The 11,516-nt window shown below is 40.8% G+C and overlaps 2 protein-coding genes across 2 annotated transcripts; both read left to right on the top strand.

The window, feature by feature from the left end:
- The first annotated feature begins 1,205 nt into the window (after nt 1-1,205).
- On the top strand, nt 1,206-7,209 carry tmc8 (transmembrane channel-like 8). The gene is made up of 16 exons (XM_034543180.1): nt 1,206-1,566; nt 1,999-2,260; nt 2,593-2,741; nt 2,826-2,960; nt 3,053-3,105; nt 3,180-3,319; nt 3,393-3,540; nt 4,201-4,365; nt 4,445-4,596; nt 4,673-4,745; nt 4,860-4,969; nt 5,115-5,301; nt 5,926-6,083; nt 6,279-6,422; nt 6,665-6,743; nt 6,930-7,209. The coding sequence occupies exons 1-16, from the start codon at nt 1,524-1,526 to the stop codon at nt 7,044-7,046; spliced, it is 2,115 nt and encodes a 704-aa protein (XP_034399071.1). The 5' UTR covers nt 1,206-1,523; the 3' UTR covers nt 7,047-7,209.
- Nucleotides 7,210-7,793: 584 nt separating this feature from the next.
- LOC117737378 (thymidine kinase, cytosolic-like) lies at nt 7,794-11,117 on the top strand. Its single transcript, XM_034543306.1, has 7 exons — nt 7,794-7,980; nt 8,172-8,203; nt 8,661-8,774; nt 9,478-9,571; nt 9,669-9,758; nt 10,045-10,164; nt 10,453-11,117. Exons 1-7 carry the CDS (start codon nt 7,915-7,917, stop codon nt 10,630-10,632), a joined length of 696 nt encoding a protein of 231 aa, XP_034399197.1. The 5' UTR covers nt 7,794-7,914; the 3' UTR covers nt 10,633-11,117.
- Nucleotides 11,118-11,516: the final 399 nt, after the last annotated feature.

An 11,516-nucleotide genomic window follows, 5' to 3' on the forward strand; every position in this document is an offset into this window, starting at 1 on the left:
ACGATTAAACGGAACTGGGAGTAAAGTAAGTCATTCCGTACCACACCTGATGAAGATGGTGGACAAAAGTGACTCACCTGCCCAAACCTGACCACGCCTAGTATAAATCTTTATTTAAAAAAAACATTGCGTACCCTGTGTGAGGTTGTTTGCATTACTTGCCACATCTTACTAATTAATTTTACTTCACTTTCAATAAAAGGCCATAATTGAATGTTAGGAACAGCAACACTATGGCATGTCAAAGGAAAAGCACTCTTGTTAATGAAAAAATTAATGATGGCTGAATTCCATTTTAGCCTCTTTCGTTTCAGGATCCTGATATTTTGTTTGGTAACTCACTGTCTCACTGTAGTGGCTTACTGGGTCATTGGAATAGAGCCATCTTTCATGTAATTAGTAACAACAGTGTGGTTCCAGTGAAAAAGGACTGTACCCATACATAACTCATCTGCTACATGTGCACAATCATGTTTCACCTTTGAAGGGACATTATGTTTTACGTGTTAAATCAAAATCTGATATGTCCATATGTTCTGGGTAATGACCGTGTAACAGAGCGTTGAGATTAGAGTGGAAAGTATCAGCATAATTGAAACTATGCATGTCGAGCTCTTAAGAAATGAAGCCCTTGCTCATGTTTCTTTGTAAGTGGTTCTGACTGGAAGCCTCAAATGTCTGTGTGGTGTGAGTGGGTGGAAAAAGCCTTTCTGCTCCATCATCTCAGATAGTGAATCAAAACGTTGGTTATAATGAAACACTGTCTAGTGTGGCTCGTGTCAATTATTTTCAAGCACATAAGAGAGATTCGGTGAAAAAGGCAAATGATTTCTTACCTGATTCTTCGACTTTGTTGACTTTACACACCTTAAAGCATTACTTGATAATGGTGGCAAATGACATTCAATATTCAAATTCAAGGGTTAATTTGAAACCCAATGTTTATTTCACTTTGTTTTAGTGGATTTCACAACATTTTAAAAAGTCATCTGAAAATAGATTTTGAATGCACAATAAATCATTCGACAGTAGGCTTCTCGAACAGTAATACAATGAAATGTAACCATACTCATCCAAATATGGCCTCTAACATTGTCTCACTGGTTTTCAGTCTAGTGGGTTTGAGAGGTATTTCTTGTTATGTTGGGAAATTTGTTGTGATATTTTCAGCCACCTATGCAACCGCTGTTTTTGCATCCTGTCATGTGATTTCCTGTGAGCTGTCAAATTCAGACGCAGTCTGTGTGGACAGATTTGACATTGGCTCGATCTGCCAGAAAATGAGCCATACAAACAGGACTTTAGAAACAACACTTACTCCAGATCAGCCGCTCAGGGGCCTTCACTTCAATGGGACGTTGATGGGGTGCAAAGCAGGATGTTTAGATGCAGATTGCGGAAGTAACGTTTTTCAGTTTGAGTTGCAACTTTGGTGGAGATGTTTGTCGACTTGTATTTTATATAAAGCAAGAAGATTGGTTTCCGAAGATTTGTTATTATAGATGAAGTGAAGGGAGAATAAAATGGAGGAGCACAATGCTGTCAACTTCACAAGACTTCTGTCAGGTAACAGAAACATTTTACAAAAATGGTGCCTTTCCATTTGCCGTGTGTGTGTGTGTGTGTGTGTGTGTGTGTGTGTGTGTGTGTGTGTGAGAGACATTAAGGTGTTACATTCATTTAAATACATAAGCTTACAAGACACTACTTATATTACGTATAGAAGTAAGATAAAAACAAAAAAGGGAAGCATGTAAATGGATATGTCAAACATTCTGGTTCCAAATTTTCAAACAATATATGTCTCTGTTTTAAAATCTGTTTTGCACTGTGGATCAGACTAAACAAGACATTTAAGGATTTGAATAAAGGAAATAATCTGCAGATTTATTATAAAAGTGAGCATTACCATGGTTGCAACCTGTAACAAATACTGAACAAAGTAAAAATGTTCAGGAAACATGCACTGTGATCTACATTCATGTGTTCTCACCACAGATGAGAGCACACTTTCCACCATGTCGTCGGACTCCTGTGAGTACTATCAGACAGAGATATTTGATCAGCTGCCCAGCATCCAGACCAGCCGGCTTGGGCAGGACAGACAGGGTCTCTGGGAAACCTGCGAGGCCCACCAGGGTGGCCCAGAAGCGGGAGAGAGGATCAGCCATGGCCACCTGTCCAGAGGACCCAAAGACAAGGCATTTACACAGCCGCCCAGGAACCTGGTCATGTGTATTCAGGGGAGGAGAGACGCCAGGTGGGAGAGGTTATTCTAATATGTCTCAGTTAGGAGGGCATACATTAGACCCTGGGTGGGGTAATTAAAGACCTAGGTTGCCTTTTTGGTTGACGTCAACAGGGTAACTATCGAAAACTCCTCCAGAGCCACAGAAGAATTTGTCCCTTTAAATATATTCAAATATTAGTCAGGAAGAGTTTGTTCACCTCCTTTTCAAAAGCTTAATGTTCCTTTTCAAAAGCCTATGTTCAGCATTAAGTATTATGTTAAAGGTATTTTCATGCTCAGGGTTAAACATGTTAAAATAAAAAAAGGCATTGATGAAATATAATATTTACTCTGCTCATTAGGGACAGGAGGAAGATGCAAATCAGCAATATCGGTTTTTGGGAGTCCTGGAGGCGGAGCCAGAGCATCAACAGGAGGAGGGTTTGGGCGCAAATGGGAGAAGCTTTATCAGGCCTGTTACCATGGCTGCACACTCTCCACACCATCGAAGGTGCTGATAATGATAAAGATTATAAGGACTTGATGATTTCACCCAAGCATAATTTAAATTCTAACCCTCACTCTTCTGGTCCAGGCAGGTTTGGAGTTGGCGTGAAGGCTTATTTTGTGTTCCTCAGATATCTGGTTTTCTTGAACCTACTTCACTCTGCTCTTCTCTGGGTTTTCATTCTGGGGCCTACAACATTATATGGCAGGAGCAACAGCAGTAGTGAGTCACAATGACGGATTCAAGTACATTAACCACAACTCAATAAAGACTACTGCAAAAACACTGTTGTGTTGTTCTCTGTGATGTTACAGAGCCTTTGAAGTTTGGAGGCAATGACTCGGTTTTGGATTTCTTCCTGGGATCGGTAAGGGTTTGTTTGCTTGTGTGTTCCTATGTTTTATACATCTTTGATATAATATATATTTCTCCTTTCTACAGGGCTACCTGGATCGTTCTCCGGTCTTCTTTAGTTTCTATACTCGTGGTTCCCTGAATTTCCAGTGCTTGAATACACCTCTGTTGTACCTTGCTGGAATACTCATCATCCTCTTCCTCAGTCTCATCCTGGTGGTCCGTAGGTCAGTGGCGATATCCATTTTCCTAACGTCTTAGCGAAAGCTTCAGTATTAATTCTGCAAACTTCCCTGATAGAATGACGGTTGGCTACAAGCACACCTGGATGCTCGGGAAGCGTTACAGTATGAACGTGAGCTACAAGATCTTTTGTGGTTGGGACTTCACCATCCAGGACACTACTGCTGCCATTCTCAAACACAGCTTCATCAGAAACGATCTCAAGGTGAAGTGATGCACACATATTATCAACATGCAGGATGGCACTCCTCCAGTTTACCACGGTTAATGGCTGGTCAAAAAGTGAAAACCTATTGCCCACTTTGGCTTTTTCACATCCTGCATATACTGTTGGGTCTAACAAACAACACTTTTAATTCTCATATTTAGAATCAAACCTGGAATTTCATGAACAAAGTAACGATTTGCGACAGCTTTATTTCCAGCAAACCTTTTATTTTCATTAACAATGGCTGATTAAAATGGGTGGCCACACCCACCCAACTTTCAAAACAGATGTATTCACACACACACACGCACACACGCACACACGCACACACATACACACACACGCACACACACACACACACACACGCACACACACACACACACGCACACACACACACATACACACACACACAACGGATGCAAGTTGGTAAATGTCAGTGAAAAGTGGTGTCCCGTGCGTCAACAATGAGGCAGATGAGGAAATGTTGATGCCTGGTTGAATGTTTCTAATCTCTTTCTAGAACAAGCTCAAAAGTGAAATATGAATGTGTAAAACTCATTGTAAAGAGAAACAAATACACTGCTCCATATCATCAAGCATCTGACAGAAAAAAGTATACCTTTCCCAACGCATGTCTCACTTTCTGTTCGTCCTCAGCTGTTCCTGGAGGAGCAGAGTTTCTCTCTGCGCGAGGCTCAGAGGACACTTGGACTGAGGGTGCGGCTCTACCTGCTCAGGTTTGTCCTCAACCTGCTCGTTCTGTCCCTGCTGGGTGGAGCCTTTTTCCTCATCTACTTCGCCACCAAAACATCACAGCAGGAGGTGAGACTTTGATGCTGGTTCTGTTCCAGTGGGTCCTGGTTTTGGTGAATAGATTTTTGCATCTGACTGTGTTTCTAAGAGTGGGCACTACTGGCTGTTCAGCCTGGTCCTCGAGTACCTCCCTCCAATCACCATCACCGTTGTCAACCTGCTACTCCCTCACATGTTCCGCAAGATCTCATCTTTTGAGGACTACTCTTTCACCATGCAGGTCAATGCCACTCTTGTGAGGTAAGGTGCACAGGGAGATAAACCCAGGACACACACACACACACAACTGCACTGGTTCACCCTGTATTTTCTTCAGGAGCATCTTCTTGAAGCTGGCCTCACTGGGGATCTACTTATTCTTCATCTTCACAACAAGAGAGCGTCAGAAAGTAAGTTTAGGGCAAGATTTATGTTTCACGGTCATGGAGACTGATCTGTGATGTCCAATCAATGTTTTTAACATGTGTTCTTAATCCATTGTTATTTGTGTATTTCTTTTACAGTATTCCTTTCACTGCAGGGAGAACATGTTCGGTAGAGAGATGTACAAGCTGTGTATCTTCAACTTCCTCGCCACTTTCTGCGACACCTTTCTCTTGAAATACCCCAGGAAGTGAGTTTGTTTTATTTCTCTCTTTGTCATCGTTGTGTTTTAAATGAAAAGATCAATATTTTTAGAATACTTTGGCTAATCTAGGGAATGACTGAAGCTCAGTTAGTAAGTTGTCAAGCTCCATAAAGTTTCCTCTGACTGACAGGCTGCTGCAGGAGAAGTACCCATCATCCTTGCTGGCCCGGTTGTCGGGGAAACAGCGTTTCCTGATCCCTTTCAAAGTGTTGGATCTGGTGTACAGTCAAACAGTGTCCTGGGTGGGAGTCTACTACTGCCCTCTACTGCCTCTGATAGGAACTGCCACACTGATGGCCACCTTCTACATCCAAAAGGTTGTCTGGGACATGAGAGTTATGGACCATCTAAACTCACATCATTCTCTTTGTGTCTCTTAAAGCTCACTTATTAACATTCAATTTACTGTATGTGTGAGACGATTTCTAAAGTCCTTTCTTCAGCATGACGTTGCCAGGCAACAGGTAAAGACTCCATTAAGTCACTGCCCACAGACAAGAAATAGTTTGCCATGAGGTTGATTGGACAATTAGTTTTTTGTTCAAAATAAACAAACAAGAAAGAACATGTGTGAGCCATCGAGGAGGTGACAGAGCCAGGCTAGCTGTTTCCCCCTGTGTCCAGTCTTTATGCTTAGCTAAGCTAAATGTCTCCTGGCTCAAGCTTCATATCTAACCTACAGTCATGAGTCGTGAGTGGAATCTAAGCAAGGTTCCCAAATTGTTGAACTATTCCTTTAAGTAATCCAAACATTCGTCACATTCTAGAGGTTTGAGTCTGACCTGAAATGGTTTGGAAGTTGAACAGCTTTCTTCACACCTCCCTTGCTCCTATTTGATCCAGTTTATGGTCCCTGATCAGATGGAGTTGTGACCAAGAAGCAACTCTATATGAAAATGTTCCAGCAATGTCCATGTCCTTCTCTCTCACACTGTCTTCAGTTCACGGTACTGCGGTGCTGTGTGGCAGAGCAGAGGATGTTTCGAGGATCCAGCTCCTCCGTTCTATTCCACTTCATGTTGCTGCTCGGCCTCCTAATGGCTGCAACCACACTGGGCTTCAACCTCTACCAGCAGGAAGCCACACAGAACGAAAACATGTACTTCTTTTACTGAAATTTTGACTTACGTGCTGACTTTAATCCACCCTATTTTTTTCTTTAGTTATTTAATTGTATTTATTATGTCAAAGAAAAACACATCTTACCTGTTAACACTAGAAGGAAATATCTAATTAGTATTTAACTTTTTTCTGCAGCTCATTTCCCCAATTTGTTTCTCCTGTTTCTACCCAGGTCCTCCTGTGGTCCATTTGGAAATGGAGAAACTGTGTTTAATGTGACAGGCGTGTGTGTGAACAGCTTCCCAAGCCCGGCACAAACCACGCTCCGCTACCTGGCCTCTGAGGCCTTCGCCCTGCCGCTCATACTAGCTGAGATGTAAGTATGCAACCGGTTTGTGCAAACACTGGCTCTGTATTTGCAGTGAGATTTTACAGTGTTTACAGTTTGAAGGAAAACAAGTAAAATCTACATTAAGAGGAGAACGAGAAGCACTGAACATGCTAGAGACACAGAAAACATGTTAGGTAGAAGTGATAATCTTCGACGGATGCAAGCTGTTTTAATAATAGACATGCCGTGCTTTCTTCTGATCTGCTGGTCTTGATTCTGCTCCGAAGTTTAATCTTAACCTCGTATGTGTCACGGAGACGAGCCAATCAGAAGGCCATAGAGAGACTGAAAGACATGCTGGTTATGGTAAGTCACATGTCATCAAACACTTACATACTTACAAATTAGACACAGAAAGAAGATATTCGACACAGAAATAAGATATTTGAGTTGAATACTTCAAGGGAATACATGTTTATTGGTGTGTTATGCTTTTCTAGTGTACCTGTGTGCATGCTACGCTGATCAATTTGTATGTGTTTTCTCTCACAGAGCAGCTCAGATAAGCGTTTCCTGGTTAAACAGCACGCCACGATGCTCAGAAGTCAGAGAAAAACCCACGGAGTCTGTTCTGGAGCCATTGAAGAGGACGCTCCTCACCCCCTTTAGGCATACTAAAGGATTAAAGTCCCTAAACTGGCCAGGCCATCCCCATATTTAATATAAAGCTTAAATATAAAGCTGTGCTTTTAAGTTGTATATTGTGAGTTGAAATGTGTGCAGTGGGTTTCTGCTTTCTGCTTCATTAAACTGTAAAATTGGAGAAATTGTACTTTCTCGATTCTTAATGTTCTGAGTTGTACTCATGGTTTAATGCACTTATTGTAAGTCACTTTGGATAAAAGCGTCAGCTAAATGTAATGTAAAAGGTTACATTATTCTTGGCATATTGTTCAGTAATATATAAATAGCCAATCAAAAAGAAAACCTGAATGTGTGAATTTGAAAGCTTATCACTGATTGTTTCTACAAGTAACATTTTACAATCCCACATTCTTCTTCTTCTTCTTTTTGGGGTTTTATGGCGGATGACATCCAACAAAAGGTGCATTACCGCCACCTACTGTACTGGGGTATGGACCAGAGTTATCTATCCCTCCAACATGCACAATCCCACATTATAAACTAAAAAAAAGGACAAATATATGTAAAAGGGGCTTGTCCCACCGATATGATATTCTGTGATTTGATTGGTCAAAGCACATTGCTCACATTGCTCTGACCAATCAGAGCACATTACTCACATTGCTCTGACCAATCAGAGCACATTGCTCTCCGCCGTCGCATCTGGTTGGTTCAAAGATTCACGTGACTCTACGTTCATTGGTTGAATCTGAGATAAAGCTTCCCAGAACCGCCGGCGCGCTTTATTCAACGTTTTGATTCAAGACAACTTCTCCTGTGGGATTACATTAGTAATATATATCTTATTTATTTAACAGTTTTTAATTATTATTCATAACGTCTTTAAGATAAAATGGACTGTGTGGATTTCCCAAGAGTTCTGCCAAATTCCCCGAGAAAAGCACGGGGACAAATTCAGGTTCGTGTTTGATTGATCTGAACGTTAACGGCGATATTGTCTCAATCGTACAAGTAAACCAGCTCAGATAAACAGAACACTACTGGATAACTATGTGTCTCTTTCTCAAATAATACCCTGTCATTGCCTTCCATCTCTTTAACGTGCAACTACTTCCTCCGTCTTGACTAACTCTCCACTATTATCGGCAGGTCATCTTTGGACCGATGTTTTCAGGCAAAAGGTGAGTTATTCATTCACTAACATACAAACAACACGTCTCTTTGCACGCGAGGCTAGCTGTTTACTTTATTATTATTATTATTATTATTATTATATTAGGGGTAAACACAATATTCTGTCCAGGCTTCCACATCCCGCCAAATCGTTTCCATTGTTTACCCAGCTCCCACCTCTATAATCTAACGTTGTGTGTAAAGCGTACAGTTGCTATACAGTAACGTTATGCTTTGTTTAACACATTTTACGACCATGTTTTACTGATGTTGCACATTATGCTAAACAATATTACATAATATTCATTACCTGTTATGTTTAAGTATGTTGTAGCAAGTTGTATGAAATTGGCGTTAAAAAGGCTGTCATATAGGTTTGCTGACTATTGTATTTTCATGAACAAAATGGATGGGTGTTCACTGATATTAACCAAATTAAATTTCTATATTTCGTCTAACTTGCAGCACTGAACTGATGCGAAGAGTGCGCCGCTTCCAGATAGCCCAGTACAACTGCTTGGTGATCAAATATGCCAAAGACACACGTTATTCTGACACCGGCATGGCCACGCATGACAAGTACGTCCTCGGTTCTCCTTTACTGTCATATTCGACTGTTACTCACACAAGGTCATGAAGACCTTAGGGTTTTGTAACCTTGTTCAATAGTTTGGTATTCATTTGTGCATACTTACTTATAGTGATATTGCCACATATTAAGGGCTGCATGGTGGTGTAGTGATGGTACTGTTTCCTCACAGCAAGAGGGGCCTGGGTTTGATGTGTAGTTTGCATGTTCTCCCTGTGTCAGCGTGGGTTCTCCCAGGTTCTCCAGCGTCCTCCCACAGTCCAAAGACATGCATCTTAGGTTAATTAATTACTCTAAATTGCCCACAGGTGTGAATATTGTCTGTCTCTAAGTGTTGGCCCTGCCATGGTCTGGCGACCTGTTCAGGGTGGACGTTGCCTTTTCCCCATGTCAGCTGGGATCGTCTCCAGCCCCCCGGGACCCTGAACAGGAAGTTAATGAATGGATGCACATATCACACTACAAAGAGTTAGAGATGACAACATGTTACGCTGAGGTGGATTTTTTTGTAAAGTGCATCTACAAGTGCAACAATAAACCTTCTTGTCTAAAAAGGTCAACTTTATTTAGATTTGTGTATTCTTTGCACATACCGCTTCTGGATTAAGCTCATGCATCAGAGTTCGGCAGCTTCATGGAGGATGGAACAAACGAAAGCTTCAATTTCCCCCCACTATCTTGTCCATCTTTTAGAAGCACAATGGAAGCTGTACCAGCAAGTTGTCTGGAAGAAATGCGGCCTCTGGCATTACAAGCCTGTGTCATTGGAATTGATGAAGGGCAGTTTGTAAGTCTACATATACTGTATATGTTTTTCTCTTTGCCTCCTTAGAGACAGGATGTCTTACTCAGGACAAATCTCCCCCTAACTATTGTTATTGTAGTTTCCAGACACAGTGGCGTTTTGTGAAGAGATGGCCAATTTGGGGAAGACAATCATTGTAGCTGCTTTGGATGGAACCTTCCAGAGAAAAGTGAGTATTTGTGTTTTGTCTCCGAGTGTCATCGTGATACTAGCAAACACTCTCAGTTCATAATGACAGACGGACACTGTGTGGATGCTGCAGATAGAGCACCTCTGTGGGTGTGCACGGAACAACAAGTCCAAGACAAACTCATTGAAGAACAATGTGCATGAACAGCACTATAACAGAGGTCAACATGCTCATTAGTCCTCACTATAGTGCGTCTGTTCTGTCCTCGTAATGTGATTATACCTCCATCCACTCAGTGGTGCTTTTCTGCTGTCCATTCTTGTAGCCATTTGGAAACATCCTGAACCTCATCCCTCTAGCAGAGAGCGTTGTGAAGCTCCACGCCGTCTGCATGCAGTGTTACAAAGAAGCCGCCTACACCAAGAGGATAGGAATCGAGAAGGAGGTGAGGAAGCAATCCTAAGGAAACTAAGTGCTTCAGAACACTTTTCTGGGTTGGACAAATAACATCTAATCTTTCTGTATGCCTTAATTATATTTCAACAAGATAGTTTTACCAAATACTTGAACATATATTTATTTTACTGCTCCATAATGTTTTACTGAGATAATTCTGATTTAGTATTGTGTCTTTCAGCCACTTTTAATTATAGAGTTGGTAATGAAACCCAAAGTCCCCTTTTCTTTTCATCAAATTCTTGTAAACCTGTCAACTATTGTTTCTCTGCTCCAGGTGGAAGTGATTGGTGGACTTGACAAGTATCAGGCGGTGTGCCGAAAGTGTTACGGAGGTCTGGTGGTGGACAAAGAGAACAATGCTCCTTTCAGGGATGAAACGCCACAACATTTCCTCTCAGGAAAACCTGTGGACTCTGCAATTCCTAGGAAGCTTTTTTCTTCTCTCCATCTCTGAACTCATCCAGAGATGAAATTATTTTTTGTGTGCAAGTGGTGCGTTGGCATTCGTAGGAAAATGGATTCTTATATGCGCGTGTGTGTGTTGTATTTGCATTTTTTATGTTTTGGACAATGTACTAACCCTAAACATTATTGGCCCAACTAATAACTCTGTCATAGGTTTCACTACACTGTGGTTGTTTGGGTTCCTCGAAACATTTTTAACAAATATCTTGTCAAATGTAAGATTTTTAATATATTTTTTAATGTATAAATGTATTTTCTGCTTTCATTTATAAAATGAAATACCCTTTGTGGAAAGTTTATGTCATGTTTTGGTTATTGAAATTCAATTTAAATTGTACATTGTATCGTAATGGTTGGGAGACGATACTTTGCCCATTTTGAAAGTTACAGTGTATGTTTTGAACTCTGCACACCTGTGATACATAACTGAATGCCCTCAACAGAGGACCAAAATAAATCCTGACAGGCTCTGAAGTTGTGCAACGAGGTGGCATGTTGGAATGGACAAAGTATATCAAACCTGTATTATTGCAGTCCACCGATGCAACAATAACCTTAATCTACCTGAACATTATTTAAATAATCTCATTCTGACATGACTAATAAATAAAGTACATGAAAAAGAAATCAAGCTAACCAAAGTGACCAGTATTGTCAGTTTTTATAAAACAGTTGTAGGCATCACACATGATCTAGCCTTGCATCTAAAACATGCACAGTGATCAAATCTAACTTAAACTTGACCCAAATATCAAATTAATAAAGTAACAAAAATATTAGTAACATTGCCATAACTGCCATATTTGGACAGTAAATCTAAAGGCACAATTTAGAGATTCTGTCAGTTGGGTGATTAAAGTTGTTTAATGATGA

This window comes from Cyclopterus lumpus, chromosome 1 (genome assembly GCF_009769545.1).
Source record: "Cyclopterus lumpus isolate fCycLum1 chromosome 1, fCycLum1.pri, whole genome shotgun sequence".
Lineage (NCBI taxonomy): Eukaryota > Metazoa > Chordata > Actinopteri > Perciformes > Cyclopteridae > Cyclopterus > Cyclopterus lumpus.

Excerpts from the sequence above, each read along its gene's own strand:
- tmc8 (XM_034543180.1), top strand. The coding sequence starts at position 1,524 with ATGGAGGAGCACAATGCTGTCAACTTCACAAGACTTCTGTCAG. Across the intron at positions 3,106-3,179 it reads TGGATTTCTTCCTGGGATCG|GGCTACCTGGATCGTTCTCC; the intron begins GTAAGGGTTTGT and ends TCCTTTCTACAG. Across the intron at positions 6,423-6,664 it reads CCGCTCATACTAGCTGAGAT|TTTAATCTTAACCTCGTATG; the intron begins GTAAGTATGCAA and ends TCTGCTCCGAAG.
- LOC117737378 (XM_034543306.1), top strand. The coding sequence starts at position 7,915 with ATGGACTGTGTGGATTTCCCAAGAGTTCTGCCAAATTCCCCGAGAAAA. Across the intron at positions 8,775-9,477 it reads GGCATGGCCACGCATGACAA|AAGCACAATGGAAGCTGTAC; the intron begins GTACGTCCTCGG and ends TCCATCTTTTAG. Across the intron at positions 9,759-10,044 it reads ATGGAACCTTCCAGAGAAAA|CCATTTGGAAACATCCTGAA; the intron begins GTGAGTATTTGT and ends CCATTCTTGTAG.